The sequence below is a fragment of the Tachysurus fulvidraco genome, chromosome 9, assembly GCF_022655615.1.
Source record: "Tachysurus fulvidraco isolate hzauxx_2018 chromosome 9, HZAU_PFXX_2.0, whole genome shotgun sequence".
Taxonomy (NCBI): Eukaryota; Metazoa; Chordata; class Actinopteri; order Siluriformes; family Bagridae; genus Tachysurus; species Tachysurus fulvidraco.
Genome location: NC_062526.1, coordinates 10,813,855 through 10,825,695, shown reverse-complemented (window position 1 = coordinate 10,825,695; position 11,841 = coordinate 10,813,855). Strand labels below are relative to the sequence as shown.

General features: G+C 35.4%; 1 protein-coding gene across 1 annotated transcript; it reads right to left on the bottom strand.

Annotated features, from left to right (window-relative positions):
• Positions 1-929: 929 nt before the first annotated feature.
• Positions 930-10,550, bottom strand: LOC113637719 (long-chain-fatty-acid--CoA ligase ACSBG2-like). Its single transcript, XM_027138552.2, has 15 exons — positions 10,257-10,550; positions 8,951-9,030; positions 8,501-8,817; positions 7,748-7,995; positions 6,766-6,854; positions 5,456-5,576; positions 5,181-5,261; positions 4,533-4,682; positions 4,218-4,385; positions 3,780-3,961; positions 3,439-3,672; positions 2,963-3,180; positions 2,732-2,871; positions 2,303-2,546; positions 930-1,475 (listed from the first exon to the last, which is right to left on the bottom strand). The coding sequence occupies exons 2-15, from the start codon at positions 9,001-9,003 to the stop codon at positions 1,399-1,401; spliced, it is 2,322 nt and encodes a 773-aa protein (XP_026994353.1). The 5' UTR covers positions 9,004-9,030; positions 10,257-10,550; the 3' UTR covers positions 930-1,398.
• Positions 10,551-11,841: the final 1,291 nt, after the last annotated feature.

Sequence of the window (11,841 nt, the reverse complement as noted above, 5' to 3'; positions counted from 1 at the left end):
TCTGACATGATTTAATATTATTCTTGTAGTTATTCAGTTCATTAATTTTTATTTTTTTTTATTTTATTTTTTTGAACAAAGCTCATAATAGCAATAGCAGCCAGGCTGATAAAATTCAACTCATATCCTTTTCATGTCCTTTGGTCAGAGGGCATGAGCTCCCATGTTTGCTAGTCAGGAGATTTTAGATTGTTGGGAAAGAGAATTTATAAGGCCACCTCCTCTTTCGTAACAGAGTATTGCTACAAAGAGCTTTAAATTAGTATAAAACAGCTAACATTTATTCAATGTGGTGTTAATTTTTGTAAGTTTGTACTTAATTATAATAAGGCAGAAAGGAAAAAGGAAGAAGTTCTATTATCAATAGACAAAGAGCCTGAAACAGGTTGAGCAAGACTGACTGAGAGTGCAGTGTAATCTGATTTCTGTAGTGTGTAGTTTTTTTATATTGAGGCAACACAAAGCTGTACAATGCAGATCCACACTACAATGTGAGAATGTGTAGGTGAACATGATATCCTTCTTCACCTGCACCTGTTAACAGTCAACACCTTCTAGGTAATGAATAAGGGATGAAAATAACAAGGCAGTAATGAGACACAGTTCTTCAATTTAGCAATCACAATTAGTTTTTATTTAGGAAGTGTAAGACATCCTGTCAAAAATAATCATTTGTAAGTCTATAAATATATATCTATATATAATATATTATTATTTTATGAATATTACAAAGAAGTTAATGTACTCATTTCTTTCTTACACTAGAAAGAGATAACAGGTGAGTTAATTGTGATGCCTGTCAATATTAACCGAATATTAACATAGCATGAAATACAGACATATTACATAAGACGTAGATAATGAACCTTGCTCTGGATTTTGAACTGTGGCCACATTAAAACTGTTGCCCTTTGGCTCATTTTTTTACAACATTAATCTTTTATACAATGTATTTTACCATAGAGTCTATAGACAAAGAAAGTATAAATAATCTATTCAAAAATGTATAACAAGCTTGCAGGGTACATATATCATAATTTGCTTTTTAAATGTCATTTTATTTCAGTCTAAACTTCATTGGCTTACCAAATAGTGATTGGTGCCATCTGCAAAGAATCAAGCAACTTCAGGCAGTTAAATATTGCCACAGATGCAGCAAGTGAATACTAGTGTGCAAAGTCATGTGTACTAGGTTTAGCTATGATCAAGGTTATAAAAAGTGCAAGCAGCAGCAGAAAGTGTTGTACACCTATGTGGATGTGTGGAGGTGAGATATGCACTCCTGTTAGTTGTGTACATGGTGGAGTGACAAAAAGCCAGTATATTATTTAACGAAGTAAATAGAACTGATTGTGGATTTTTTTTTGTCCAGCGCACCATATCCTCAAATCAAGTTACTTATACTTCATAAAACTTGTCGATTTCATCTTTGTACATTTTTGAGACAACTGGCCTTTTAAGCTTCATAGTAGGACCTGAAAAATTCACACACATGGAAAACAATTTGTCATGAAACCAGTAAGCTTTCTCGTTCATGTACTAGCAAATGCATTTCAACTGTAAATGCACAATATGAATTGTAAAATATGAGCTGTAAAACAATTCCCGAATGCTTTATATTAAGCTAATTGTTACTCGTAGGTCTAGTTTTTGAATCTTTCTTTTCCCTTCAGAGATTGTATAATGAGTTTATTAATTAATTTATCTTCAGTAACTGTTTTATCCTTCTCTGTATCTCAGGCTGGATCTGGAGCCTATAATCTTGAGAATACCAGTGTATCAAAGGGCACCATGCACATTTACACACTAATTCACACCCAGGGGCAATTTAGTGTAGCCAGTTTTGGGAGGAAAACAAAGAACTCAGAGGAAACCAACATGGAACACCACAAAAGACTGTGATGAAGATGCTACCCACTGAACCTCTCATAAGATTTTTAATCGTATTTTTTAATCTCTATACTGCTTTTAATCTCTATACCGCTTTTAATCTATATACTGCTAGTATATGCTAATTTATTATAAATATATCATATTAATATATTTATAATAAATTATCCAATTGTATCTAGTTGATCAGTTTCCTGTTTGCAGACCAACAAAACACTCCTACTTGATTATTGTTTTTTCTGCCTTTGCTTCAAGCGTTTCACTGAGAAGTTAAATTTTATACAGAATTATTTGATGTTTACTGGATTATCATCCAGAAAGGTATACATAGCAAAAACAGGCTACTGTCTTACAAATTTCTGGCATAATATAAAAAAGCATACTGTGCATATAGTAATGAATAAATCCTTACCAAGCTCCCCTCCAGATATCGAGAAGTCCTTTGATAAGAGTGTCCACTTCTGGACCTTCTGAGCATTCGATATGGCTTTGCCATTGACTCGGTCTATGCCTTCCTGGATGGCTTTGTAAATGGCTGGCTCTTTATTGTTGATGATCTCGGACACTTTGCTTGCCATGACGCCATGATGCCTGCAGAACTCTACAGCCAGTGGAGTCAGTTCATCTGTGGGGTCTCCGCTGTTATCAACTTTACACTGTGGATCGCAATATTTAAATTTTGTAAACAAGAGCATACATTTGTATTTTATTTAAAGCTATTCAAGATAAAGGGGCCATGCTAAGTGTTTCTCTCAGTATTGGTTACAGTTAGGCAGTGTTCATTTTTGGATGGAGCCATTTTCAGAAAGCTCTGTAATGATTGACAAATGGATGCTCTTACTTTGAGAGTGAGAAGCATGGAGAGAAATTTCTTTTTGTCTCCCACCAGCATGGCATTGCTTATAATAGGCAGCTCTTCCTTGACTGCGTCTTCAGTGGGGACAGGTGGGATGTTCTCTCCTCCAGCAGTGATGATTAGTTCTGTTAAAAAAAAAACATTCATCATTCTTGTTTGAGTCTAATAAGAAAGAATGATACCTACAATCCAAGCCTACAGTCTAAGCATTTCTACCTTTTATCCTGCCTGTAATGTAAAGGAAGTTATTTGTGTCATGCTTTCCCAGGTCTCCTGAATGAAGCCAGCCTTCTGAGTCCAGTGCTTCTGAGGTTTTATCAGCCATATTCAAGTAGCCCATGAAGACGTGACGGCCCCAGAAACACACTTCGCCATTGCCATCTGCATCTGGCTTGTCCAGCTTTGTTTTGCAGCCTGGTATCACAGTACCACAGCTGTGGGAAAACATTGAGATTATATTAAAAGAGATTAAAATTTATGGATGCATGTAATATAACCCTGAGCAATGTCATGGTGTACGGTGGAGTGAGTTATTTGTCAGGTTCAAACATGGTGCATCCAATATTTCGATAAAAATAATGTGTTACTGACTGCTTCATGTAGGTCCTTAAATTGAGGAATTGCCCAATTGTGGTCATAAAAAAAAGCAAAAAAATATAAGCCATCTACAGGAAGTGAATTAAGGGACAGACCTTGTAATGCGGAAGCTTTCAGACCAGGACATTGTGTGTGGGCCTGTACTCTCACTCATGCCATACAGCTCATAGATAGGGATGTTCAGACTCATGAAGTATTCCAGGGTGTCTTTGGTGATTGGTGCTGCCCCTGTAAAGCACTGCTTGCAACGGTCTAACCCAAGAGAAGCACGTACTCTCTTAAAGACTATGCCATTAGCCAGCGTGAAGCCCCAGGGCACTGAGGGATCACTAGAGATCAGAGATCAGAAGAATATTTGTCATTCACATATTCCTATAAAATACTCCAAACTTTAATAAATGCCTCTTATAAGGTAATGATTTATGCCAAAACATACTTGTTCATTGCATTGTAGCTGGCCTGAAGTCCTATACCCTTGGCCCAATCTGCAATTTTCTTTTTCATGACTGAAGACTTTGCACCAATGTCTTTCATTGCTTCCTGCATCTTCTCCCACACACGTGGAACACCCAAGAAGGTTGTGGGACGTGCTTCTCTCAATGTGATGGCCAAAGAACCCTGCAGGAACACAGAATTCATCTCACTTGCACCTACAGTACTCCTGCATAAAACAACAGAACTACATCTGCAATATGACACTCATGTGTGATCAGTGCATTTCTCTGCATGTATTTTGTGGCTGTGATATAATAGTCTATAGCTTCTAAAACTGGATTCAATTAATTATTCTGGTTATGCTTCTTTTAGAATTATTGTGCATTTATAAATACAAAGAATGCATTTATGGAAATACAATACTAAATGCAAGGCTAACCTTCAGTGCATCTGGTTGGGCAAAATAGGTGGTGGCTGCAAATCTAATTGTGATCCACATGTCGTTCATTTGCGCAGCCACGTGACTGAGGGGCAGATAACTCACTAGACAATCCTCTCCATTTATCAGATTGATCATATTTCCTGCTGCGTTTGCAATCCACGTGATCTAATCAAAGAAAGGACATGATATTACATCTGTATTAATGAACCTAATCTCTTCTTTTAACACGGCACCTTATTAATTCAATATTTATGTGTTTCTTAACAATTGGATCCAGCAATGTTATGTATCAGTTTAATCATGTCAACTTACATTGTCATGACTAAGCATGACTCCTTTCGGGTTTCCAGTGGTTCCTGAAGTGTAGATAAGAGTGCAGCATTCGTTAGACTTCTGACTGTCAATTACCGCATCCAGCTTAGCATCTGATATCTCCTTCCCAGCGTTCATAAACTCAGTCCACTAAAAAAAAACAAACAGGTCCTGTTTCTTGAAACACAGTGTTCCGATTTGCTGATAACATCCGAACATCTAAAAGAATCTGTGTCACAGTTCATCTGAAGAGTCACACTTTAACACACTTTACACATCTCTAAAAGCATTCAAAAAAATTAAAAATACATATGATCTGATTTTAAAAACGAACTGTATATGAGACAACTGTTACATTTTATTATTCTATTAAATTGTCATACATATGTATTACATAAATATTTGACTATGTAGCAATTTATGTAAACAGGTTTGTGAATTATTAAAGTGATTCCATGGATGCCAAGTCAACGTCAAGATTAAAATGACTTACATAGTTGGTAAATAATGAGTCATTTAGATTAGCAGATAGATAGTCTCACTAGATCTTTTCACTTAAATGAGGGATAAAGGTCATCTTCTTTCACATGAGTTATTTGACTCACCTTGCAACCTACCAACCACAGACTAATTTATCTTCAGGCCTACCGTGTAAATATCTGGCATTTTTTTCTTTACTTCTCCCTTGTATTGAACAATTGCCTTCAGATGCGGCAGTTGGTCTTTAACCTGAGAAACAGACATTAGGATCAATGTACATTTGTTTACTGCAATTGCAGTTAATTTTTCACTGAATTGTTTATTTTATTTTTTTGTTTTGTTTTGTTTTTCCCTATTACAGATGTAAAAAAGTATTCATTGGTAGAGAGATTGTGAGGAGAAATTGGGCTTCTGTAACTGTAATGCATTTATCATATAAATACCTCTAGGATTTTTTCCAGTTGTTTGTCATTTTCAACCACTATGATGTTGGCTTCGCAGTTATTAGCAACATAGTGACAGGCTTCTGGAGAGTTGGTGGTGTAAATTCCAACACCGAGGCCTCTGAAGAACAAAACCATTGTTTCATTCATGATTTTTACTATATTACTACCTCATATTATTCATATTTTAGCTTGATTTATGCAACAGTTCTGGCACAATTAACAAACACAACCACTTAATATAGTTTTTTTTGCAACTTTTTATTAGATTAACTTAATCTAATAAAAATAGAAAAATAAAACAAAAGTAATATATGTTCAAGCATTGCTAGACCTTAAAGTCAGTACTTAACAATTTTTGCCCTTTTCTTCGCATAATATGTTCATGGTCTGCCGTACATGCACAGCATATCTTCAGCTTGCGATTCTTTAACTAGTTAATGGTGGATTTTTAGGTATGCTTTGGAACAGTAATGTTGTAAAACCAGTTCTACTTCATTTTTTTCACAACCTGCGTCACATTTTTTGATGATGTTTACTAAAAATCTCTTCTACCATCTATTTGTAAAATGCTTTCTGTGCCAGTGGTTGCCACATGACCCCAGAGCATAATAGATCCACCCTGTGCTTTGCAGAGGTCAAAGTGTTCTTTTCATGAACTGCTGCCTCTTTTATTCTCCAAACATACCTTCGATGGCCAAAGAGTTTAATTACAAATATGATTAAAACTTTATTAGTCCACATGACTTGTTTCTAAGATCTGGTTTATCTAAATATGGTACTTCATACTTTATACACTAATATGTGTGATGAGTTTGCAGGTAAGGTTCCCTTCTAATAAGTCTTGCCTACAGACCAAGCAACACTTCAGAGCTGAACAATGCACCACCTCTCCAGTGTCAGGTATTCACTATCATTTAAGGCTTTCGCTTTCTGCCCAGCATACGGCTAGTTTAATACCTTTGTTCTTCCAGTACATTTAGTTCCACAGTTTCCATTAAAATGAAATTACTTTATGACATTTGGACAGTGGTAACTGGGAGATGGAAGTGCTTTGATATCTTATTATGGATCAGTAAAACATATGCTAATCTTCAGTAAGCTGTTAGTTCAATGTTTTTAAGTGTTTAAAGTGACAAAGTATTTGTTTACTTCTTTTTACTTTAACCAATAAGGTATGTGATGCGGTCAGGGTTGCATTCTGTAACTATATCTCCTATAGACAAAAGGTCCTTCATTCTTTCATATACATTCTGTGTATTTGCTTTGAACAAAGAAGCATATCTGATCATAGAAAAAAGAAATAGTACCCAGCCATGATGCACCCGATGTCTGCAATGAACCACTCAGGAGAATTGAATCCCAGAATACCAACACCATGAAAGCGCTCCAGTCCCAGCTACACACACACACACACACACACGCACACACACACACACACACACACACACACACACACACACACACACACACACACACACACACACACACACACACACACAAAGAGAATGATTAATATATCTTTATATATATGCTTAAAAATTACAAACTGCAGCTTTTAGACAGAATGGGATATGCACATGAAGCAATCCTTTATTCATGCATTCAGTGCTGGAAATAAAAATCTAGAAATCTGAGCTTGCTTTAAACAAAGAATGAAAAACACACACCATCTTTGCACATTGTAGTGTACTATTGAGAAGGTTTTTAATTAAATATTTTAGGTTATTTGTTTAGTTGTTTATGATTTAGAGCTAAGTTTAATCATGGTTTTCAGTCCTGTTACACCCCATCCAGGCCATATGAATATTGATATCGATTTATAGAGCTTTAATTATCAGACAAAAGTGAAGAAGAAAATAAATGGCACAAGAGTTTCAATAAATTGAACTGAAATGTTAGTAAAAATGAAGTCAGTGCAAGTTAGTGGATTACAGAATAATTACAGAATAATTCCCTTAGTCATGATGTCATGAGGCTACAAGGAGAAAAACTGGTTTAGACAGTCTGTGCATTCTAACAGCAACGAAGCCAGTAAATCTGGTGGCCATTAAGGCTATAATGTCATGAATAAGACTGTTTTAATTAAAGACTATGCACTGAATTTACAACAATATATATATATATATATATATATATATATATATATATATATATATATATATATATATATATATACTGTATGTACTGATATAGTTGAATACACTTTTAAATTGTATTCTTTGTATAATAACCAATTGTATTGTACTTGTGCAATGACAATTAAGATATTCTATTTTATTACACTCATACCTTAAGAAAGCTCTTGGCTGCAGCTCGGCAATGCTGGTGGTACTCTTTATAGGTCAGTGTAGACCAAGTGCCGTCCTTCTTGAAGCAGAGGGCTGGGTGGTCTCCAAAATTGTCCACTGTCCACTGGAACATCTGATGGATGGTAAGAGGAGACTCAGAGCCTGGACCAGACTCACTCATCCTTAGTTTCACTGCCTTGTCCCTTGTCGTACACCAGTACTGCTCAGCTGGGGCCAAGCGCACGTCGCCTGTAATCGGGATGGATTCATCAACCGGTGGGCCATTACAGCATCCGGGACAACAGTTTGGCATTATTAGGCTCTTGAAACGTTTTTAAAATAGCATGAAAAAATGAAGCTTCTGCTGCTTCATGCCTCTCATATAATTTTAAAGAAGCTCAGCTAGAGGGAAGTCCCAGCTAGAGTTAAAGGAAGGACATGGAATGTGGGCGTGACTGTTGCCAAGTTACACAAAAAGGCTTGTTAAATTATGCACATGATACATGCACTTAGATAATAAGGATGTTACAAAGTTCTGCAAATGTTATTGTTGAATCCATAATGATGGATAGAAACACTAAATTATTAATAAAACTGTATGTTTTTGTTCATTTGAATGACAATCTGTTCAGCCGGTATTCAAACAACATGAATGCTTGATCTAAATCTTCCTGTAAATCTATTGAATGAGAACAATGTCAGCAATTTTTCAGTTATGATGCAAACATTAACATACATAAACTCTGAATTTTACCTGTAGCCTTGCAGGTCCCGCCTACTGTTGCATCAACTGCAGTCTCTTCAAACCCCTTGACAGAAACTTCCACATTTTTACTGATTATATCAGACAATGTATCTGTTTCCACCTTCCTTGAAATCTCTGCGTTCACATCTCCACTTGGACTGTCAATCCCAGAATCATCTGATAAATTGATTTCCTTCACTTTTTCTTCCACATCGACCATGATATCATTTTCAGTTAAAGAAATCATACAGTTGCCGTTTGGTTGTGCTCTGGAGTCTTGGAGTGCCTGCTTTACTCTGAGATGGTGTTGAGTATCTTTTATAGTGCTAGCAGTAAAACAACAAAAGTAACTTGACTACCATTGTTCAGTTGGAGATAAACACATGACATGTAATCCATGTTATTTCTTTAATTGTTATGTACAAATATGCAAAAACAACCAGACACAGGTCTACGTACCTCTCCGAATTATTTTCCAAGGTCTCCAAAAGGTTAGGTCCACTGACTGACATAATGGAATGGCTTTAAAACAGCAAACACTTCAAAAAATAAAAAAAAAAGAAAGAAAAAAAAGAAAAGATGCATTCATTAGTTGAAAAGACCCAGCCTATAGTTTACAGAAAACGCAGTTAGCAAAAAAATATAAGACCAAGTGATTAATCTAAAATAATAATGATAAGCTTCTCTCAATAATCTCAGCTACCACCCCAATACTAGTAGACTTAACTTCAATACTGCACTTTTTATTAGAGCATCTTGTTGCAACACACCAACATTATGTGTTAAGTAAACCAATGAGTCAGGAGCAGAAGTGTGATGAAAGCATGGTGCTAGAAGATGGCATGGTGCATTTCACTGTCAACTGTTTGCCTTTCACCCAATTCGGGTCACCAGATTTCCAGGATTTCACGTATTCAGTTCAAGGATTGTGGGATAATGTGTGAACATTTTCTTGAAAGCAGTTCAGATGATTTGTACCTTCATACTGTATAAAAAACAAATCCCAAACCATTGCTGCCATCTAGAGACATTTTGAACCAATGCGATTATATATGAGCAGAAGAATTAAATACAAATAATCATGTAAAAAAATTAATGCAAAGGATGTGATCTGATCACACTTTGGTCAGAAAGGGAGGGCACATGATGGTTTAAGCAACCAATTCCCATTGCAGTGTTGGGTCTGTAGCCTACATCCTCATCACCAGTGTTAAAGGGCAAAAGCACAAAGTTCATAATTACAACACTGGTGTGGAAACATCAGGGTCGGCTCTCAAGTGAACTTTTGCACAAACTGCTACATGTCACAGACCACATCCAATGTGCAAATTGAAGTGTAACGGCAAAAGCGTGCAAAAACAGAATTATTATTAAAATCTACCTCTTGTTGGCATGAACGTCACATATTATATATGCTATCTATTGATACAGATAATGTGCTTATTTATTTCAATTCTTTAAATGCAATATATTCAACAAAACTGACATACCTAGAAATACCTGTCTTTTGTTTTGTAACCACAAAAACCACAGATAATATCATGGCATTAATCATATTTACTGTCAACATTACAGACCGAGTAAAACCAAGCTTTTATTCCTTCACTGTCATTTATGTTCCTCAGAAGAATAATTGCCATTCTTAAAAATTCACAGAAATCAAAATTTATACTCATGCATTAAATAAACATAGAAATATACATAGAATATATATTTAGATTTATTTCATATATAAAAATATACCTATAGGTTCATATGTACTTACAGGTAGGCAGATTTTCTCTCGCTGAGCTTGTTTGCTGTTAACTATTCAGATATACAGATGGTCAGATTTAGTTAACACTTGGTTCGGGTGCACGCTTGTACTGTGGGTTGAGGAGCAGAATATTATCCCTGGGTGTGATCTTCATCTGTGATGGTTGCAGGACTCACGTGACGTTGTCGCGCGCATACAGTAGGTGATAGCAACGGGATGTCCACAGGTGGCATGCTATGTAGTATTATGGTATACGTCACCATGGCGACGCATGCAGACTCCGCAATTGGTCCGCTTTAGATCAGCATACTGTATAGAAGGCTAGGGTGCGATCTGGGGCGTCGACACGTGGTGCATCTCCCACTGGACACAGGAAAGTTTCCGTCTACTCTTTACAAACTGCCCTTTATAAAGTCAGGTTAATATGACCGATTACTCTAATCTTTATATGAACTGGAAGAATTCTAATGTAGGATCATTTTATTAACTTAGGCTTTTAAAATGGAAAATGAGAGAATTTCATGAAAAGAAAACATTTTGAAAAAATGCGATCGTAATATAGAAGGAAGCAAATGTTTAAACCGTCATTTAATGGTAGTTAAATATTGTTCATTTACAATGACCAAGGGTTGTGTGTAAGACAAGACCTAATCCAGAAGATAACGTCGGAGACGGTGGAGAAGGGAAACCAAGTGCAGTCCAAAGATGTGCTGATAAATACACACACACACACACACACACACACACACACACACACACACACACACACACACACACACACACACACACACACACACACACTGTATGTATATAGATAAAAAAATATATATACACACACATACACACACACACACACACACTATATGTAAACAAATAAACAATATATATATATATATATATATATATATATATATATATATATATATATATATATATATATATATATATATATATATACATATATATATATATATATATATATATATATATATATATATATATATATATATATATATATATATATATATATTGTGTGTATGTATATGTACTGTGTGTGTGTGTGTTTATTTATTTATCAGCATATATTATATTTATATTAGTGCTAAAGTTTTGGGCAGATGTGAAGAATTGGAAATGCTGTAAAGGGTGAGATGTTAAGTGAGAATTCTTTAAAAATATATAATTGTTTGTTTTTATCACTTTACAAAATGCAAATTGAGCGAACAGAAGAAAAATCTAAATCAAATTGATATTTCCTGTATCAACCCTTTATTCTGTCTACATTAAAAGTGAGGAAGGATGCTTAGCTTTAGTAGCTGATACCAGGTTAAGTGATCTGAGTTATTTACCATCTTGTGGAACACACATGGATAATACATACATTCAAGATGCTCTGTCTAATTCACTGAGGTCAGAATTCTGAAAAGTTTCAAATGAAAAAAGCACATAACATTTTCACATAAATATGTCTGGGTTTTATTTTCCTTCAAAGCTAATAGAGATTGAGTGTAACAGACTGTTACATTAAGGACTGTAACTGTGAGATAATGACACTATCTGTTGTGCCTCCACGCTGCATTAAATTGCAGGATAC

Excerpts from the sequence above, each read along its gene's own strand:
- LOC113637719 (XM_027138552.2), bottom strand. The coding sequence starts at position 9,003 with ATGTCAGTCAGTGGACCTAACCTTTTGGAGACCTTGGAAAATAATTCG. Across the intron at positions 7,996-8,500 it reads CGGGACCTGCAAGGCTACAG|GCGACGTGCGCTTGGCCCCA; the intron begins GTAAAATTCAGA and ends TCCCGATTACAG. Across the intron at positions 6,855-7,747 it reads CAGCCAAGAGCTTTCTTAAG|CTGGGACTGGAGCGCTTTCA; the intron begins GTATGAGTGTAA and ends GTGTGTGTGTAG.